General features: G+C 45.2%; 1 protein-coding gene across 1 annotated transcript in view; it reads left to right on the forward strand.

Moving 5' to 3' along the window:
- The window catches only part of reck (reversion-inducing-cysteine-rich protein with kazal motifs), a 250,308-nt gene that overhangs the window by 181,014 nt on the left and 47,240 nt on the right, over positions 1–22,054 (forward strand). Inside the window, exons 15-16 of the mRNA XM_085993983.1 lie at positions 16,252–16,440; positions 20,123–20,245. Coding sequence (XP_085850109.1) covers positions 16,252–16,440; positions 20,123–20,245 — 312 coding nt within the window. The remainder of the gene's footprint in view (positions 1–16,251; positions 16,441–20,122; positions 20,246–22,054) is intronic.

Genomic DNA, 22,054 nt, shown 5'->3' on the forward strand with positions numbered 1-22,054 from the left:
GGAGTGCTAATACGTCTTCATTGAGTACATTAAATTCTTCATGCAGCTTGGAGAAATCGTAGTGCATTATGTCTTCAGCTTTCTTAATATTAGCATTATCTTCCATGAGACAATCAATTATCTTCATTTTTTCAGTTATCTGAGCTAATTTAGCCTTCCTTGCACCTATGCTTCTATGTAACTCCTCTTCCATTGCCTTTGGGGTGAGCTTTATTTCCCTCTTTTGGCCAACAATCCTTCTGGCTGGGGGCGGCTCCGCAAGGCCTCAGCCATTTTACCCACAGCTCTTATTTAGCTTCTCAATAGAATGAACAAAGCAAGTAACAGTCACTGTACCTTCGCTTTCTTATATTGTCGTCTGGCTCCGTGACCATTCATGTATACGTTCGCCGACAATTCCGTCCTTTCCTTCTTAGGGAGCAAGTTTTTGACTAATGTAGTGGCGCTTCTTAGTTTCCAAACATGCAGCCACCTCAGGCTTTGAAGCTTTTAACAACGAGTAGACGCGTGTCAAAATAAAACGTTCCCAAACGTAGCTTTGTCTTTTAAACTGTTTACTATAACACCTTACAAACAGAATTACAAAGCAAACACGTATAAACGAACACGTTCAAAAACTGTATTGCTCCAGCCCTCAAAAGCCTTTACCTTCTGGCTCCAGCCTCGTGGAGTTTAAACTGTAAAATGGCTGCATACCATGTGACAATCTTAAGGACTGTACCATTGTAGCAAGAATGAAGGGGGTATCTCAGACTATACTACTGGAGCAAGAAAATAGGGGGTTTCTCAATACAATAAGTCAGTCAGGTAAATTAACTATTACACTATTTAACCAATATTTTAAAGTATTTTCTTTCTTAAACTTTCATGGCTCTTACAACAGTGTTTGAACTTTGGTACATAATTCATTGGGAAAAGTGGAAAAATGGTGTCAGTGATTTCGGGCATGCGCTCAAAAGAGTTTGTTGAAGTCTGGTTATTGGCTGTATTTTGAGACACATTCAGAGAATACTTGTAAAGCTGCCTCTTGCAGTAATGCTTCTTTTGCCACTGGAAAGTATATATGCATATTTCTGCGAAAGAGGGTCCCTATTTTTTCCCTCTGATTACTCCTATCCTGAAGCACTGATTCCTTGCTGGGGTATGCTTCCACAGGCGCTGGCTGCCCTTCAGTACCTTATTCAGCCGTGGCTCAGTTGGTAGCACCCACGTCTCTGAGTCAGAAGGTTGTGGGTACAAGTCCCACTATAGAGACTTGAGCATAAAAATCTAGGCTGACATTCCAGTGCAGTACAGTGAGGGAGTGCTGCACTGTCGGAGGTGCCGTCTTTCAGATGAGATGTTAAACCAAGGCCCCGTCTGTCCTCTCAGCTGGACATAAAAGATCCTTTTGCACTATTTATCTCCTGGTGTCCTAGCCAATATTTATCCTTCAATCAACATCACTAAAAAAAATTATCTGGTCATTATCACATTGCTGTTTATGGGAGCTTGCTGTTCGCAAATTGGCTGCCGGGTTTCCTACATTACAACAGTGACTGCATTTCAAAAAGTTCTTCATTGGCTGTACAGCTCTTTGGGACGTCCAGTGGTCATGAAAGGCACTACAGGAAACTCTTTTATCCAGCACTGACGGGACCGGTGTGGTGCCGGTTTATCAAAAAGTCCGGATTACAGAGAGGTATAGTTAAAAGGTACGAGAGTTCCGTACACAGCAACAAATCCAGGCTTCCCTGTTGTTTAACAACAGGTGCAGGAACCCCGGCCACAAGATCCAGGCGTCCCTGTTGCTTAGCAACAGGTGCAGGAACCCCGGTTACACAGCCACAGATCCAGGAACGGCCACTAATATGAAGTAAAACTTAAAACCTACTCCTGAATTTTGCCGGTTAACAGAGATTTCCGGTTATTTCGGTGCCAGTAAATCAAGAGTTTCCTGTATATCAATGCAAGTCTTTTTTTTCAAATGCCCATTATTCATGTGTGAATCTTAACACTGTCAACGGGCTGTTTGACTGTGAGACATTGCAGCCAAGCCATATCCAACCGAGGTCACTGGATAGCAATCAGAAAAGAAACTACTTTAATCAGGAGTGTGAACTCAATTGTATCACTGAGTGCCAATGAACTCCGTACAGATAGGGAATCAGACTTGGGACCTCATCAATCTGCAAGTCTCAGCTATTCAATGGCTAAACCGGTTGAGTCGTTTGGAGGGAATGCAATAATTTACACCTCGTGCCGGTATCTTATCTGATTCAAAGTCTCCAAACTATCACCTCTGAGGAAACAAGCAAAGTTGGATTGTCCACCATGTAGTCGTTGCATTGGTTGTCACTTTCCAAAATTCCATAGATTCTAGAACGGTTCCCGCAGATTGGAAGGTAGCAAATGTAACCCCACTATTTAAGAAAGGAAGGAGAGAGAAAACAGGGAACTACAGACCAGTTAGCTTGACATCAGTAGTAGGCAAAGTGCTGGAATCTATTATTAAGGACGTGGTAACAGGGCACTTAGAAAATAATAATAGGATTGGGCAGAGTCAACACAGATTTATGAAAGGGAAATCATGTTTGACAAATCTGTTCACAAGAGGTTATTAAACAAAATTAGGTCTCATGGGATTGGGGGTAATATACTAGCAAGGATTGAGGATTGGTTAATGGACAGAAAACAGAGTAGGAATAAACGGGTCATTTTCGGGTTGGCAGGCTGTAACTAGTGGAGTACCGCAAGGATCAGTGCTTGGGCCTCAGCTATTCACAATCTACATCAATGATTTGGATGAGGGGACCAAATGTAATATATCCAAGTTTGCTGATGATACAAAGCTGGGTGGGAATGTAAGTTGTGAGGAGGATGCAAAAAGGCTTCAAGGAGATATAGACAAGCTAAGTAAGTGGGCAAGAACATGGCAAATGGAATATAATGTGAAGTTATCCACTTTGGTAGGAAAAATAGAAAAGCAGAGTATTTTTTAAATGGTGAGATATTGGGAAATGTTGGTGTTCAGAGGGACCTGGGTGTCCTTGTTCACGAATCACTGAAAGTTAACATGCAAGTACAGCAAGCAATTAGGAAAGCAAATGGTATGTTGGCCTTTATTACAAGAGGATTTGAGTATAAGAGTAAAAATGTCTTACTGCACTTATATAGGGCCCTGGTGAGACCATACCTGGAGTACTGTGTACAGTTTTGGTCTCCTTACCTAAGGAAGGATATACATGCCATAGAGGGAGTGCAGCAAAGGTTCACCAGACTGATTCCAAGGATGGGAGGATTGTCCTAAGAGGAGAGATTGAGTAGACTAGGCCTATATTCTCTCGAGTTTAGAATAATGAGAGGTGATTTCATTCAAAAATACAAAATTCTTATAGGGCTTGACAGGGTAGATGCAGTGAGGATGTTTCCACTGGCTGGGGAGTCTAGAACCAAGGGTCGCAGTCTCAGAATAAAGGGTCGGCCATTTAGGATTGAGATGAGAAATTTCTTCACTCAGAGGGTGGTGAATCTTTGGAATTCTCTACCCCAGAGGGCTGTGGATGCTCAGTATTTGAGTATATTCAAGACAGAGATCGATAGATTTTTGGATATTAAGGGAATCAAGGGATATGGGGATAGTGCAGGAAAATGGAGTTGAGGTAGAAGATCAGCCATGATCTTATTGAATGGCGGAGCAGGCTCGAAGGGCAAAATGGCCTACTCCGGCTCCTATTTCTCATGTTCTTACAGTCATTGTTCTTTGAGCAGAAGCATCCTCCACCCACCTAACCACTCTCATTGTTCCTTTTTCAGAAAGAAAACACATTATTGGCAGGAATATTCTGGGCTTCGGGTGCGAAAGGTTCACTGGCCACATAGTGGGATGTGTGGGCTGGAGTTTGGAGCAGGACTTGCTTCCACTGGGTCTCTGCCCCTTTTTTCGGCATAGCCAAATTCTACCGGAAGTTCGGTGGACGTCACCAGAAGTGGCAGGACTGGTGAGATGCTGTCATCTGCCGCAAATCCTGCCAGTTTTTTCTTCATTGCCCCCAACACTAAGTGAGCCTGGATGATACAGGCGTACTAGCGTAGCAGGACCAGATCCCATCGGGCGTGGGACCCACAGTTGTTTCAAACACCAGTTTCCCAAGCTCAGATTTCTCATGCTGCCGTAAGCTGTCAGCACGGTTCCTGACCTCTTCTAGAGCTGGGCGTCCCATTAATGTTGCAAATGCTCTAGATGCCCGTCTTTCACATGCGAATGACCCTAACCCTATGTTTAGTGACAGGTCCTTTCATTCTTCCCCCGCAGCATTTCCAGCAATCGTAACTCAGTAATATGGTACCAGGCAGAATCACTGGTTGCCAGCTTTCCTGCTGCCTGGAAAATGGGTAATTTTTAATAAAGATTTTGTTCATTACTGTTTTTCTTCTAGACTACTATTAGTCTGGACACCTTTGGTTGATTCAGTTTCAGTGACAATGTATTTGTCGAGGTGTGATGGTAGATTTGGGGCTTTGTTCATTGCTGACCCTGGAGACCTTTACCTCAAATGTCCATGCCTTGGGGTTCAGAATAAAATATCTTTAAAGCTCAGTAAAGATATTGGCAGCATTCCCAGGGACAGCCAGTCACAACCAGAGCACCGGGGCTGTCGAGACTGTTAGGCTATTATCCAGAGACACATGCCAATTGTAGTCCACCAACCGAGATCAATATGGGCCATGTGGCTAAGCTATTCACTGTCATAACCAGCAGTGCCAATGGGGAAGCCTAATAGTCTACCAGTTTCGACAGTCCCATTGCTCTGTTTGCTGACTCATGAAGTGTTAATTCAGTGGAAGTGTTCGTTTTAGTCTTAAAGGCATAACTGCATATACTCACGTTGATTAGCAATTGTGTCGCCATTGTTGAATGTAAATATCACTCCTAACATTTCCCGTGTGTTAAAAGCCCTCCTGTTGTCTCTTTGATCCAAGCAATGGGCCGCATCAGGCAAGAACAAAGACAAAATCCATTTGGAAGGAAAGAAAGTTGCAATCTTTTGCCAACACTGTTTTGCTATGAATGTATGTTGTTCTTCTGTTGCTCATCTTTTAAAGAGAATGTGAATTGCAGTATCTTCATATAGATTAATGCATAATGTATATTAATAGAAAGAGGGTATCTAAGGTTAATGTGGGCCCCTTAAAAAGAGATGCAGGTGATATTGTAATAGGTGAGGGAATTATAGTTGCAGCCATGATCTTTCAAAGCTTTCTTAATTTAGGAATTGTCCCCTTGGGTTGGAAGATTACCAATGTTACTCCATTATTTAAGAAGGGTGGGAGATTACAGACCTATTAGTCAAAAGTTTGTTGTGGGGAAGTTACTAGAATCTGTCATTAGGAACAGAGTGACTGAGCACTTGGACAAATATGAACTAATCAGAGAGAGCCAGCATGGATTTGTAAAGGGTACGTCATGTCTAACTAACCTTTTGAATTTTTTGAGGAGGTCACTAACGTGGTAGATAAGAGAGTGTATATTGATATTTATATGGACATCCAGAAGCATTCGATAAGGTTCCACACAAAAGACTTAGCAAAAATGAGAGTGCATGGAATTGGAGATAACCTTTTGATGTGGGTAAGCAATTGGTTATGAGGTAGGAGACAGCGAGTAGGGATAATGGATATGCACTCCAGTTGGCAGGATCTGACTCGTGATGTCCCTCGGGGATCTGTACTCAGCTTTTCACTATATTTATCAATGACTTAAATGAAGGAATAGAGTGCCGTACACCCAAGTTTACTGACAACACTAAGTTAGATGTAAATAGTAAGTAATGTAGGTGGGAGCAGAAAGTTGCAAAAGGGCATTGATAGATTAAGTGAGTGGGCAAATCTGTGGCTGTAGGAGTTCAATGTGGGAAAGTGCAAGGTCATCCACTTTGGACTGAAGAAAGATAGATCAGAATATTTTTTAAATGGCAAGAAGCTAGGAACTGTGGATGAGCAGAGAGATTTGGGGGTCCATGTACAGAAATCATTAAAAACTAGTGGACAGATACAAAAAATAATTTTGGCTAATGGAATGTTGGCCTTCATCGCAAGAGGGCTGGAATACAAAGGAGCAGAAGTTATGTTATAGTTGTTTGGGACTCTGGTTAGACTCCGTTTTGGAGTACTGTATTCAGTTTTGGGCACCGCATCTCAGGAAGGATATATTGGCCTTGGAGGGGATGCAGCGCAGATTCACCAGAATGATACTGGGGCTATAAGGATTAAATTATGAGGACAGGTTGCATAGACTAGGAATAACAACAGAAAATGCTGGAAATACTCGGCAGGCCAGGCAGCATCCATGGAGAGAGAAACAGAGTTAATGTTTCAATTCTGGGACCCTGCATCAGAACTGGAAAAAGCTGGAGATGTAACAGATATTAAGCAGGTGCAGAGTCGAGGGGGGGGGTGCGGTTTAGGAGGGGAGGAAGGAATTGAAAGAACATCCGGTACTTTTGTAAGAGGCAGGAAAGATAAAATGTTGCAAATGGGAGTTGCAAAAATCATACAGCATGAAAAAAGGGGGCAGGGAATATTACCTGAAATTGTTGAACTCAGTGTTGAGTCCGACAGGCTGTAAAGTGCCTAATCGAAAGATGAGGTGCTGTTCCTCGAGCTTGCGTTGAGTTTCATTGGAACAATGTAATAGGCCGAGGACAGAGAGATCAGAGTGGGAGTGATGCGGAGAATTAAAGTGACAGGCGACCGGAAGCTCAGGGTCACCCTTATGGACTGAACGGAGGTGTTCCGCAAAGCGGTCGCCCAATCTGCGTTTGGTCTCCCCAATGTAGAGGAGACCGCATCGTGAGCATCGAATACATTATATGAAATTGCAAGAAGTACAAGTAAATCGCTGTTTCACCTGGAAGGGGTGTTTGGGGCCCTGGACAGTGGGAAGGGAGGAGGTAAAAGGGCAGGTGTTGTATCTCCTACGCTTGCACGGGAAGGTGCCAGGCGAAGGAAAAGGGCTGTTAGGGGTGATTGAGGTGTGGACCAGGGTGTCGTGGAGGGAGTGGTCCCTACAGAATGCTGAAAGGGGAGGTGAGGGGAAGATGTGTTTGGTGGTGGGATCACGCTGGAGGCGGCGGAAATGGCGGAGGATGATACGTTGAATGTGGAGGCTGGTGGGGTGAAAGGTGAGGACAAGGGGAACCCTATCGTGGTTCTGGGAGGGAGGGGCAGGGGTGAGGGCAGAAGTGCGGGAAATGGAACGGACACGGTCAAGGGCAGTGTCAACCACAGTAGAGGGGAATCCTCGGTTGAGGAAAAAGGAAGACATGTCGGAAGCACTGGTATGGAAGGTGGCATTGTCAGAACAGACGCGGCGGAGACGGAGAAACTGGGAGAATGGAATAGAGTCCTTACAGGAAGCGGGGTGGGAGGAAGTGTAGTCCAGGTAGCTGTGGGAGTCAGTGGGCTTGTAGTGGATGTTTGTCGAAAGCCGATCACCAGAAATGGAGACGGGGAAGTCGAGGAAGGGAAGGGAAGAGTCGGAGATGGACCATGTGAAGGTGAGGGAAGGGTGGAAGTGAATGAACTTATCTAGTTCAGGGCGAGAGCAGGAAACGGCACCGATACAATCATCGATGTACCGGAAAAAGAGGTGAGGGAGGGGACCTGAGTAGAACTGGAACAAAGAATGTTCCACATATCCCATGAATAGGCAGGCATAGCTAGGGCCCATGCGGGTTCCCATAGCAACACCTTTAATTTGGAGGAAGTGAGTGGAGTCAGAGGAGAAGTTGTTCAATGTGAGAACAAGTTCAGCCAGGCGGAGGAGGGTGGTGGTGGATGGGGACTGGTTGGGCCTCTGTTCAAGGAAGAAGTGGAGCGCCCGAAGGCTGCCCTGGTGGGGGATGGAGGTGTAGAGGGATTGTACGTCCATAGTGAAAAGGAGACAGTTGGGGCCAGGAAACTGGAAACTGTTAAAGTGATAGAGGGCGTCGGAAGAGTCGCGAATGTAGGTGGGAAGAGACTGGACAAGGGGAGAAAAAGGAGTCGAGATAGGAAGAGATAAGTTCCATGAGGCAAGAACAGGCTGAAACGATGGGTCTACCAGGGCAGTCCTGTTTGTGGATCTTGGGAAGGAGGGAGAAGTGGGCTGTGCGGGGTTGGGGGACTATGAGGTTGGCGGCCATGGAGGGAAGATCTCCAGAGGAGATGAGGTCAGTGACAGTCTTGGAAACAATGGCTTGATGTTTGCTAGTGGGGTCATGGTCCAGGTGGAGGTAGGAGGAGGTGTTTGAGAGCTGGCATTCAGCTTCCGCACGGTAGAGGTCGGTTCGCCAAACAACCGCACCAGCCTTATCAGCAGATTTAATGATGATGTTAGGGTTGGATCGGAGAGAACGGAGTGCTGCAAGTTCAGAGGGAGGTAGGTTGGAGTGAGAGAGGGGAGCAGAGAAATTGAGACGGCCGATGTCACGTCGGCAGTTAGCAATGAAAAGATCTAGAGAGGGTAAGAGGCCAAAGGGAGGGGTCCAAGTAGAACGAGAATTTAGAAAGCGGGAGAAAGGGTCAGCTGTGCAGGGGGAAGACTCCTGGCCAAGGAAGTGGGCATGGCGATGAAGGCGACGGAAAAAGAGCTCAGCATCATGCCGAGCTCAAATTTCATTGAGATGGGGGCGTAAGGGGATGAAGTTCAGGCCTTTGCTGAGGACTGATCGTTTGGGGTCACAGAGGGGAAGGTCAAGGGATAGTGAAAACACAGCAGGGGGTGAGATTGGAAGAAGGGATGGGATCAGAGGGAAGTGACGGGGAAGAAGGTTCCGGAGGGGCGTTGGTGTCCAAGAGTTGATGAAGCTTGCGATCCTTGACAGCAGAAAGGAAGACAAAAAGTTTTTTGTTGAAGCGTCGGATGAGTCGAAGGATGAAATGGAACTTTGGACCCTGACCGCTTTGAGATAGTGGTGCTGCTGAAGAGAGAGGTCGAGAGTGTTCATGTGGCGGCGCATGGCGTTGCATGTGGATCTCAACATGCGGCGAGAGCAGTAGTTCGAGGAACGATGAATATCGAGGAGATATTTGTAATCCTGCGTGGATCCGAAACATGAAGGGTGGAAGTTCAGATGATTTCCAGCATCCGCATTATTTTGCTGTTGCATAGACTCGGCGTGTATTCCCTTGAGTATAGAAGATTAAGAGGTGAACTAATTGAGGCGTTTAAGATGATTAAAGAATTTGGAAGGGTGGATCGAGAGAAATTATTTCCTCTGGTGGGGGTGTCCAGAACAAGGGGGCGTAAAATTAAAATTAGAGCTAGGCCATTCAGGGGTGATGATAGGAAGTGATTCTTCACACAAAACATAGTGGAAATCTAGAACTCTCTTCCCCCAAAAAGCTGTTGAGGCTAGATCTGTTGAAATTTTCAAAACTGAAATTGATATATTTTTCTTAGTGTATTAAGGGATATGCAACCAAGGCAGTTAAATGGAATTAAGATACAGATCAGCCATGATCTAATTGAATGGCGGAACAGGCTCGAATGGCTGAATGGCCTACTTCCGTTCCTATGTTCCCACTCTTGTATGTTTATCTTTACACTGTTTGCACAAAAATAGGACTGAGCACATATTTTGCTTATATAAAATCTGACAGGATCGTATGACCTTTTAGAGTATTTAACCAGTTGCAGGCAGGATTTTGTGTACAACAGCAAAATTCACTTATTAGGACAAATACTTTTACTTAGTGCTGGTAACTAGTGGTCCCTCTTCCATCGCATATAGTTATCGATAGTTATATCTCACAATTCCTCTCTGCCGGTCACCAAGTAAATGCCAAGATGATTGAGAAGTGCTTGCATGTATTTTAAATGTGTTTTTTTAATAATTGGGAATCCCAGGCCCCTAATACAAGACACGAAGTTTGAAAAGATGAGAATTCAATAAGTAGCTGTTCAGTGACACTAAGCTTGTGAGTGGGACTAGTGGCAGATCAGAGTCAATACAGAGAGAGGAGATGATTAATGCATTTTCTTGTGCACCTCCTCCTCCTCTCCCCCACCTCCCCACTCTCCCTCCCCTTACTCCCCCGTCTCTCTCCCCCACCCCTTCTCCCCTTTTGTTCTAGGTTTCCTTGCTACTATTTCCTAATCTGCCCTCTTCAATAAATGTCAACCCTAACCAGTCTCCAGTTTTAGTTAAGAAGAGCGGTCAGGCTGGTAGAAAATAAAGCATTGAACAAGGGCATACACTTTGTGATCAGACTTGAAGGGGGTGATTTTATCACTGGGGACGTGATGGAGGCGGGAAAGCTGCTTGTCGGGTTGTAGCCCCTGTTAAGTCCGTGAATGATTGAGACATGGACTAGCAGGAGAGAAACAAACAGAACTTTACTGGTGAAAGGCATAAACGAATCTAACAAAACAGAGGCTCTCTAGCGCCTTTTATACAGGGGTGGTAACTGCCGGTATTGCAGTCTGAGACCAGTTATTCTCTTAAAGGTACATACACAACAATTCCTCCCCTTTTAGATAAACAGTACATAACATTCATTTAACACTAATGATAACGAATTACAATCACAATTACTGTTGCTAGATACATTGGTTAAGTTTAAGCAATTATAAGTTCAGTCTTTGAGGAGGCTTCCTGATTCTGTCTGGATAACGCCTCTTTGGAGTATCAGGTTCTTCTGGCAATGTTGAGTCGAAATCAATGTCGTTGTTTGGTTCATCTGCTTCCAATATTACCGGTTCTGCAGTAGCTGCAATTGGAACGTCGATTTCATTACCAGGTGTATCAGATCGTGGTGTGGAGTTGACGTTTTCCAGTGACTCTAGAATCTGGTCAGCATGGCGTCTTACAATGCTCTCCCCAACGTCCACGGTATACATGAGAGGTCCTTGTCGTGTACAAATCGTTCCTGGCTGCCATTTCTCAGTGCGGTAGTCCCGGGCCAAAACTGGTTGACCTATCTTAAAACTCCTGGTCGGCCTTTCATTCATATTCTGAAACTGCCTGTTCTCCACATCTCTTCGGACGTTTGGCTTAACCAAATCCAAGCGGCATCGTAGTCTTCGATTGAAGAACATCATGGCTGGAGTTTGGTTGGTAACTGCATGTGTCGCATTCCGGTAGGCAAACGAAGTTGTCCACCTTGTGTTGTAGGGGTATATCTTCATTACACATTGCCTTGATAGCCTTCTTGAATGTTTGGACAAACCTCTCGGCCAATCCATTAGTGGCTGGATGATATGGGGCAGATGTGTAATGCTTAACACCATTGTTCTTTAAGAACCTCCGGAACTCTTCAGACACAAACTGTGGTCCATTGTCAGAGCAAATCTGTTCAGGCAGCCCATTCCTGGCGAATATGGTTCGCAAAACTGTGATAGTTTTTTCCGTGGTGGTTGAGGACATTTTTATTACCTCTGGCCACTTTGAATGTGCATCCACCGCAATTAAAAACATCGAGTCCATGAAGGGACCAGCAAAATCAATGTGCACCCTTTGCCATGGGGATGAGGGCCACTCCCATGGATGCAGAGGAGCTTGTGGTGGGGCGTTTTGGACCTTCTGGCATCCTGCACAGCTCTTGGTCATCTCTTCGATTTCTCTATCGATTCCCGGCCACCACACAAACGCTCTGGCTAAGCTCTTCATTTTTACCCCACCCAGATGACCCTCATGAAGCTCATTGAGCACTCTATCCGTCAACTTAGGTGGAATTACTACTCTGGATCCACACATCAAGGTTCCTCTGCACACTGACAGCTGTTCTCTTCTTGACGAAAATGCTGGCAGCAGTGGTTCGCCATGTGTTGGCCGTCCCTTCACCGTTAAATCATAGACCCGTGATAGTGTCGGGTCATTCCGTGTTTCCTTTTCTCTGTTTGCATTCGCCACAGGGAGACATTCGACTATGGTCGAGTGGAATAACTCCATTGGATCCACTGCAAGGTCGTCTTCTTCCACCGTCGGCAACGGTAGACGTGACAATCCATCAGCATTTCCATGCTGTTTAGTTCCCCTGTACTCGATGTCATATTGGTGTGCCCCTAGGAAAAGGGACCATCTCTGCAGCTGTTGTGCTGTCATTATCGGTACGCCCTTCTGAGGGTTGAAAATGGAGACAAGAGGTTGATGATCGGTTAGTAGAGTAAATTTTTGACCGTGCAGATAGTGATTGAACTTCTTCACCCCCCACACTAGGCTGAGGGCCTCTCTGTCAATCTGGGCATAGTTACGCTCGGCAGAAGTTAACGAGCGTGACGCAAAAGCTATCGGCCTCTCCAAACCATTAAGGAATTTATGTGACAGTGCCGCCCCAATGCCGTAGGGAGACGCATCACACGCCAGCCTGATTGGCAGTGCTGGGCTGTAGTGAGCCAATACTTCCTTCGATGTGACTAAGTCCTTACTCTTCTGAAAAGCACGTTTACAATCATCGCTCCATTTCCATGCTACCCCCGTTCGTAGCAGGGCGTTCAGTAGATGCAGAATTGTCGACAAATTCGGCAAAAACTTATGATAGTAATTCACCAACCCGAGGAATGACCTCAGTTGCGACACATTTTCAGGCGCTGGGGCCTTAACAACCGCTTCAATTTTGTCAGGGGACTTATGTAACCCCTCTTCATCAATCACGTGGCCACAATACGATATCTGTTTCTTTAAAAATTCGCACTTGGGGCGGTTGGCTCGCAGCCCATGTTCCTGTAGTCTAGTGAGCACCTGTTCTAGGTTGTTAAGGTGTTCACTGTCACCTTCACCTGTTACAAGGATGTCGTCCAAGTAACACTGAGTCCCCGGAATCCCTTGCAGGACTTGTTCCATCGCTCTTTGCCATATCGCCGGAGCCGATGCTACTCCGAATACCAATCGATGATATTGGTAAAGACCTTTGTGAGTGTTTATCGTGAGATACTTCCTAGAGGACTCTTCAACCTCCATCTGCAAATATGCTTGTGCTAGGTCAATTTTTGTAAAACGCTTCCCTCCAGACAGTGAGGCGAAGATGTCTTCTATCCTTGGAAGAGGATATTGTACTGTGTGAAGGACAGGGTTCACCGTCACCTTGAAATCCCCACAGATGCGAATCTTCCTTGGCTCTCCGGACTTATTGCTTAATGTTTTTTTCATGACAGGAACGATGGGTGTCGCCCACTCGCTCCAGTCGACCTTAGACAACACGCCCGCCTTCTCCAGATTCTCCAGCTCTGCCTCGACGGCTGGACGAATTGCATATGGTACCGGTCTCGCTTTGAAAAACTTGGGAACTGCATTCTCTTCTATTTTTAACGAGGCAGTTATGCCTTTAAGCATGCCCAGTTCTTGTTGAAATACCTCTTTGGCGTTAGCTAAGATTGTTGACAATCGTCCAGGAGTGACGTCTTCATCTTTTTTACCGTCCACCGTCATTGCATGAATGGAATGCCAATCTAAGTTTATCTTCCTGATCCATTCCCGTCCCAATAACGGTGGTCCACCATTTGGCAGTATGTAGAGATACAATTTCCATATTTTCTTGCCATTGTATTCGACAGGCACCCTTATTTTTCCTCTGGGGTATACTTTTTGCCCCGTATACGTCGTCAAGACGATGGATGTCTCTCTCAAGGGTATGTGTGAAAATAGCCGCTCATAGTCTCGTCGATTCATGACAGTTAGCGCTGATCCTGTATCCAATTCCATTTTAACTTGGGACCCTGCTATCGTGAGGGTGACCCAAATGGTTCGGTGATCCTCTTTTGCGATTACATTGTGAAGTTTGAGACAGCTTAATCTCCTGTTCTCGGATTCATTATCACTCATCTGGTCTTCGGAACTACTGTCCGTCATCTTTTGTACTTTCTTGTACGGTTCCTTAGTAGCCTTTTTGTTGTCGCTGGTCTTTTTCCCAGACCTACAAACTCGTGCAATGTGTCCAATCTTCCCGCATTGTCTGCATATTTTGTCTGGACCAGCAGTCCTTCTGGTCATGGTTAGTTCTGCCGCAGCGATAACATTTTGCAAATCCCCGTGTCATTTCGTGGGTGCTGTATTCCTGTGGTTTTTGTTGAATTTCTGCAGCTCCCCTGGCTGCTGCTTCATACGATACTGCCACGCTGAAAGCCTTATCTAGCGTCAGCTCTTTTTCTGCGAGTAACTTCTTCTGTGTTCTTTCACTCAGGAGTCCACAGACAAATTTGTCCCGTAGGGTATCTGCCAGTCCTGCTCCGAACTGGCAGTGCTTTGATAGCTTGCGTAGTTCCGTAAGATACTCAGCATTGCTCTCATCTTTGTGCTGAGTTCTCCTGTGGAATTTAAATCTTTCTGCTATCAACAGCGGTGCAGGGTTTAAGTGCTCCTGTAGAACAGCAACAATTTCGTTAAAACTCTTCGCCTTCGGTTTGGCTGGAGTAATCAGGTCCCGCAATAGGCCGTACGTTCTAGCGCCCATTAAGTTTAACAATACCGATGCCTTTTTCCCCTCCGCTATATCGTTTGCCTCGAAATATACCTCTACTCTTTCCACATACGTGGTCCAGTCCTCTAATGTATTATCAAAAGCAGTGATACAGCCAGTCTTCGGCATCTTGCAAATCTAAAATGGCGCCTCCCGCGCTTTGCCTTCTTCTCCGATTTAACAAAATGGCGCCTCCCGCGCTTTTCCTTCTTCCCCGCTGTTGTTAGCGCTGCTTTCCTCGGTTTCCTGCGCGTTAAATATTAATTCGTTTTCTTTTATTATCTTCCCGTCGTGGAGCGGACCCTCTGGAACACTTCCCTCCCTCTTCTGAGGTCCGAACGCTGCCCAGCTTCGAAACACCGGCCGCGCCCTGTATGCTCCACCCTCTCTCTCTCTCTCCTTGCTTCCCGACTCGCTGCCCGGCCCCGTTGCAGCTCAGGAAGGATCAGAGCACTACCTGCCACCAGCCCGATTAGCTGGGAAACCACGGACCGAGGAACCCAGCCTGGCTCTGGAAAGTCGCTCCTGCAAAGCCTTGAACCCGATGATTGACGGTCGACGCCCGTTCCTCGAATTTCAATGGACTCTATTTTTTTTTGTTCCGACCTTCAACGTCGTTGGAGCTGCTGCTGAGTTGCAGGTAAGTTCTACCTCATCGCCAGTGTTAAGTCCGTGAATGATTGAGACACGGACCAGCAGGAGAGAAACAAACAGAACTTTACTGGTGAAAGGCATAAACGAATTTAACAAAACAGAGGCTCTCTAGCGCCTTTTATACAGGGGTGGTCACTGCCGGTATTGCAGTCTGAGACCAGTTATTCTCTTAAAGGTACATACACAACAGCCCCGTTTCCATCGACGTCTGGCCAACCCATGCTATTTTCCCTTGATTGGCCTTGTTAAGCCCGCGGGCTTAACCGGCCAATTAAGGGAAAGCCGGTGACAGATGACGTCAGCGAATGACGTTTCATCTGTCAAGATTTTTTGACAGATGAATTGTCATCGTTTGACAGCTCTGTGAAGCTGTCAGACACTGACAATCTGTCTTCTAAGTTGAGTCCTTTACTCAAGACTCACTTAGAAAGCTTTCCTGAGCAGAAGGCAGAAGGCTGCTGCATTTAAGAATGCAGCGGCCATTCTGCTTTCTCTGCTGGTGAGATGAGGCAGCTCTGCAGCCTAAAGGGATGAAGCCTGGAGGAAGAAGCAAAGGTAAGTAATCTTATTAAAACACTTTAGACTCGCCTCACGTGCTTACCTCCCCACACTTGCACTCATCACTCACCTGCACACCGGACATTTCGGCCCCTCCGACCCTCGCAGACCCACGGTTCACCTCACTAACCCTGGCGAGCCCACTCTTTAGGTCTCAAAATAGGGATTAGCCAAAAAACTGCCTGTTAACTACCTGTTAATAGGCAGTTAATTGGCACTAATCTCCTTCCCGCCTCGAGGAGACGGGACCCGGTGCGGGTTGGGTACCCGCCTCCTGGGAAGATGGCACGGAGGCGGGTTGGGGGTGGGATGGGTACCCGCTCCCAGATTCTGCCATTTTCCTGGCAGTCCCGCCTCTATACCCGCCACCCCAGGGCTGGCAAAATCGTGCCCGAACTGTCTGGGACACATTGCAGTGTGGGATATCAGCCAGCTATAAATGGGTAATACAGAGATAATAAGGAAATTATTGCACACTAGTTTAACTGTTCCTGATTTCAGTTTAGTTTCAAAATACATGTCCAAACATGCCTTTATTTGAAATTGACAGTGATGCTTGTCTTCTAAACTGTTTATTTATTACCGTCTACACTGAGAGAATGTGCATTTGCTTTGTTTCAGGATGCAAGCTGGGAGAAGCTTCTGATTTCCTTGTCCGACAGGGTACCCTGATTCAGCTTCCTGTGGCAAGTGGAGAAATGGGTTGTTACAGGGTGTGCACTTGTGGCTCAAGTGGGCGGTTGGAAAATTGCTTGGAGATGCCCTGTATTGATGTGCAAAAAACCTGCATTGTAGGAGGCCAGAGGAAAAGTAAGTTTTTTAAATACATATCTATATATATCCTATCTATATCTAAAATATATATATATATAATATAATGTTCTCTCTATCTATCTATCTGCCTAAAACCATAAGTTATTTAAGAATGTGTCATATTAGTAAAGCCACTAAAAATTTTAATATGATAAGGCAGGATCTGGCCAAAGTGGACTGGGATCAGCTACTTGTAGGAAAATCCACAACGGAGCAATGGGAGTCTTTCAGAAAGGAAATAGAGTACAATGGCAACATGTTCCCGCAAAGGTCAAGGGTGGGACCAACAAGCCCAGGGAACCTTGGATGTCAAGGGATATACGAGAATGGATTAGGAAAAAAAGGGGGGCTTTTGGCAGATACAAAGGACTAAAGACAGAGGAAGCCCTAGAGGAGTATAAAAAGTGTAGGGGGATACTTAAAAAAGAAATGAGGAGAGCGAGGAGGGGCCATGAAATAACACTGGCGAGCAAAATAAAGGAAAATCCTACGGTGTTTTATATAAGTATATTAAGGGCAAGAGGATAACTAGGGAAAGAGTAGGGCCCATTAGGGACCAAAGTGGCAATCTGTGTGTGGAGCCAGAAGATGTAGGTGGAATTTTAAATGAATTTTTTGCATCTGTGTTCACTATGGAGAAGGACGATGTAGACATAGAAATTGGGCAGGGGGACTGTGATATACTTGAACATATTAGCATCAAGAGGGAGGAGGTACTAGCGGTTTTAGCAGGCTTAAAAGTGGATAAATCCCCAGGCCCGGACGAGATGTATCCCAGGCTGCTGTGTGAGGCAAAGGAGGAGATTGCAGGGGCTCTGACACAAATTTTCAGAACCTCTCTGGCCACAGGGGATGTGCCAGAGGACTGGAGAACAGCTAACGTAGTACCATTATTCAAGAAGGGTAGTAGGGATAAACCAGGGAATTACAGGCCAGTGAGCCTAACATCAGTGGTAGGGAAATTATTGGAAAAAATTCTGAGGGACAGAATTAGTCTCCACTTGGAGAGGCAAGGATTAATCAGGGATAGTCAGCATGGCTTTGTCAAGGGAAGATCATGTCTGACTAATTTGAATTTTTCGAGGGGGTGACCAGGTGTGTGGATGGGGGTAGCGCAGTGGATGTGGTATACATGGATTTCAGTAAGGCTTTCGATAAATTCCCGCATAGGAGACTGGTCAAGAAGGTAAGAGCCCATGGGATCCAGGCACATTGGATCCAAAACTGGCTTAGTGGCAGAAGGCAGAGGGTGATGGTCGAAGGTTGTTTTTGTGGCTGGAAGCCTGTGTCCAGTGGGGTACCGCAGGGATCGGTGCTGGGTCCCTTGCTGTTTGTGGTCTACATTATGATTTGGATGTGAATGTAAAAGGTATGATCAATAAGTTCGCGGATGACACGAAAATTGGTGGGGTGGTAAATAGCGAGGAGGGTAGCCTCAGTCTGCAGGACGATATAGATGGGTTGGTCAGATGGGCGGAACAGTGGCAAATGGAATTTAACCCTGAAAAGTGTGAGGTGATGCATTTTGGAGGGACTAACAAGGCAAGGGAATACACAATGAATGGTAAGACCCTAGGAAAGGCAGAGGATCAGAGGGACCTTGGTGTGCATGTACATAGATCCCTGAAGGCAGCAGAACAGGTGGATAAGGTGGTTAAAAAGGCATATGGGATACTTGCCTTCATTAGCCGAGGTACAGAATATAAGAGCAGGGAGGTTATGATGGAGCTGTACAAAACGCTGGTTAGGCCACAGCTGGAATACTGTGTGCAGTTCTGGTTGCCACACTATAGGAAGGATGTGATTGCTTTGGAGGAGATTCACCAGGATGTTACCTGGGCTGGAGCGCTTCAGCTATGAAGAAAGACTGGACAGGCTGGGGTTGTTTTCCTTGGAGCAGAGAAGGCTGAGGAGGGACCTGATTGAGGTATACAAAATTATGAGGGGCATAGATAGGGTAGATAGAAAGGAACTTTTTCCCTTAGTAGAGGGGTCAATAACAAGGGGGCATAGATTCAAGGTAAGGGGCAGGAGGTTTAGAGGGGATTTGAGGAAGAACTTTTTCACCCAGAGGGTGGTTGGAATCTGGAACTCACTGCCTGAAAGGGTGGTAGAGGCAGGAACCCTCACAACATTCAAGAAACATTTGGATGAGCACTTGAAACGCCATAGCATACAAGGCTATGGACCAAGTGCTGGAAAATGGGATTAGAATAGACGGGGCCTGATGGCCGGCGCGGACGCGATGGGCCGAAGGGCCTCTTTCTGTGCTGTATAACTTGCCGAAGGGCCTCTTTCTGTGCTGTATAACTCTAAGACTATGACTCTAATTCCAGGGTAATAGATTTGCAGATAGGTTCAAGGCCTGAGTCTGGTCAAGATCTGGGCCCCTAAGCAAGCCTGGGACTGAATTTATGAATAACCCCATTGTTATTTTAATTTAGTCTGTGAACAATACTAAGCAATATTTCTATTGCCTGTAAAGCAGCAGGGACTGCTTTGTATACAGTTTCTATGGGAAAAGAATGAAATATTTGAACTATTAACTTAGGTGTTTATACTGCTTAAGAAAGGTGGTATCAATTAATAGTTTTCCCTGGATTTTTTTTTAAGTACATTTCAGTTTATTTAACATTTTACTTGTTCTATGCCAGTGACTCAAAGGATAATGTTAATTGATAAGTAAAGCCTCACATGACATTGGAAGAGTTAATGAACAACTGTTTTTTTTTAATGAAAAATTATGAATTTCTGTTGCCCTGCCTATGCTGAATAGTTTCTTGGCAGAACACAATAATGTTGTCATAAAATGCAAAATCACCCCATTACCTTGGAGAGATCCTGATGAATAAAGTCAATATGTTTGGTAAAATATATAGAAAGAACAAATTTGCTTGGGGACATCCCAGACTGTTCACAGCAATGAATTCCTTTATGAACTGCAATCACTGTTGCTATGTAGGCAGTTGCAGCTGATATTTTTCCACATATTTTTTCACAAACAGCAAATGAGGTATATGACCAGATAATCTCATTTTGGTGATGTTGGTTGAGAGAAGAATGTTGGTTAGCACAACAGAAGAACTCCCTGCTCTTCAAATAGTGCCATGGGATCTTATACATCCGCCTTAACGGGTAGACAGGGCCTCAGATTAGCACCTTCGACAGTGCACCATTCCCTAAGCACTGAGCTGTCAGCCTAGATTACGTGCTCAATCTCTGGAGTGGGATTTGAACCCACAACCTTCTGACTCAGGCCAGAGTGCTACCACTGAGCCAAGGCTGATACCTACTATCCAAAGCACTTCACAGGCTCATACTTAGAAATGCAGTGGCTGTTATCGTGCCAGCAAATCTGCAGCCATTTTGCATGTTTTTGAAGTAATCCGAGGCAATGTTCCCGTTGAGTCGCACAGCCGCACAGTCATCGGCAAGGTCCCGCTCAGGCCGCTCACCACCTTTCACATTGTAGATACTGCGTATGGGCAAAAATTTGAATGGGCTGTGCAGTGGGGGAGACAGGCCACGCTGGAGGCACTGCAGCTTACGGGGGATGTTGATCCGAGGCCCTGTCTACCCGCAAAGGTGGATTTACAAGATTTTTTTTGTCCTGGTTAGTTGCATAGTTAAACCTTTTCTGAATTTCTGATAACACTGCTTTTGTTTCTCTGCCCCACAGGTCATGGAACATCTTTTAAAGTGGACTGCAACACATGCTCGTGTTTTGCTGGAGAGCTGATCTGTTCAAACCGTCAGTGTTTAAGTGATTACAGTTCTCGGCTGGATCGGAGAAAGTTCACAGGTCAGACTTTTGATAAGTACATTATGCTCTCTGTCAAATTAGACCATAAAATAAAATTGTTTATTACTCTTGGGGGGGATTTCTTGGATGAGTTGTGTGTAGAATTTGTTTTTGTTCTGTGTACAGAAAAATTCTAATTATTGCCTTTAAGAGTCTCCTGGATGTAGTTTCTCATGAAAATAACATTTCTTACAGTTAATAATTATGCAGTGTCATAGCAAAGATGGAAGTAATTTAAATGCTTGGTTGTAACGGGAATAATTCTCTGAGTACGCATTGGAGGCCTGAATCTTGTCTGATGCCAGTGCATGTGGTAGAATCGTGGGTGCAATTTTCAATCGTTTCACATGTGGCAGGTAAGGTTCCCAATCACAGGAAAAATCGCCTTTTACGGCTGTGAGGAGAAACTGATAAAAATGTAACAGTTAAAATAGCCCTTTGCGACACCATGTCGTCCTGTGCCATGGTGAAGCTCAGCAATGATGACAAATGCCTCTTTCCCTTTAAGAATTCCTTTACACATGGAGATTCTGCTTAAACCCAGGTCAGATGGGTGGACTGAGACCACAAAATGGTAAACCATTTTAATTATACAATCGTACAGCACAGAAGGAGGGCATTTGGCCATCATATCTGTGCCGGCTCTTTGATAGAGCTATCCAATTAGTCCCACTCCCCTGCTCTTTCCCATAGTCCTGAAAATTTCTCCTTTTCAAGTATTTATCCAATTCCCTTTTAAAAGTTACTATTGAATCTGATGGAGCATCATAACTCGCTTCATAAAAAAAAATCTCCTAATTTCTCCCCTGGATTCTTTGCCAATTATCTTAAATCTATGACGTCAGGTTACCAACCCATTTGACAGAAGAGACAATTTCTCCTTATCTATTCCATCAAAACCCCTTATAATTTTTAACACCTCTATTAAATCTCCTGTTATCCTTCTCTTTTCTAAGGAGAACAACCACAGCTTCTCCAGTCTCTCCACATAGAATCATAGAATGATACAGCGCAGAAGGAGGTCATTCGGCCCATCGTGCCTGTGCCGGCTCTTAGGTAGAGCTGTCCAATTACAGGAAACTTTGTGCTATCCGGCACCCATGGGACCGAGCTGCTGCTGTTGCCTGAAAACTGCCGTACTCTCCAGAGTTAATGTTGAGAGATACCGAGATTCTTATCTCCGTATTTGACAACAAACACTGTTGCTTAGCAACAGCTTCTAAACACTCGGGTGTGGCCCTAAAGCTCTGTAGCTGAAGCTGTTACTATAGCTACAGACCTTGCACAGCTTGACTGTTCAAACAAAGCAAAAAGAATAAAAAAGGGCTGCTGATTTTTTACCGGTGGCTCCAGATTGCCGGATAGCTCACCTCCGGATAGCACAAAGTTTCCTGTAGTCCCATAGCCCTGTAAAATTTTTCCCTTCAAGTATTTACCCAGTTCCCTTTTGAATGTTACTATTGAATCTGCTTCCACCACCTTTTCAGGCAGTGCATTCCAGATCACAACAACTCACTGTGTAAAAAAAAAAAAAAAAAGTTTCTGCAAGTTGCCTCTGGTTCATTAGTCAATCTGCCAAATGACGTAACTGAAGTCCCTCATCCTTGGTACCATTCTGGCAAATCTCTTCTGCACCATCTCCACAGTCTTCACCTCCTTCCTAAAGTGTTTTGCCCAGAATTACACTCCCACTATACTCCCAACTGAGGCCTAACACTGATTATAAAGGTTTACCTTAACGTCTTTGCTTTTGTACCCTGTGCCTCTGTTTATAAAGCCATGGATTCCATATGCTTTTTAAACAGCCTT

This window comes from Somniosus microcephalus, chromosome 7, assembly GCF_052327205.1.
Source record: "Somniosus microcephalus isolate GS21.2 chromosome 7, FLI_Smic_1.0, whole genome shotgun sequence".
In the NCBI taxonomy this organism is placed as follows: domain Eukaryota; kingdom Metazoa; phylum Chordata; class Chondrichthyes; order Squaliformes; family Somniosidae; genus Somniosus; species Somniosus microcephalus.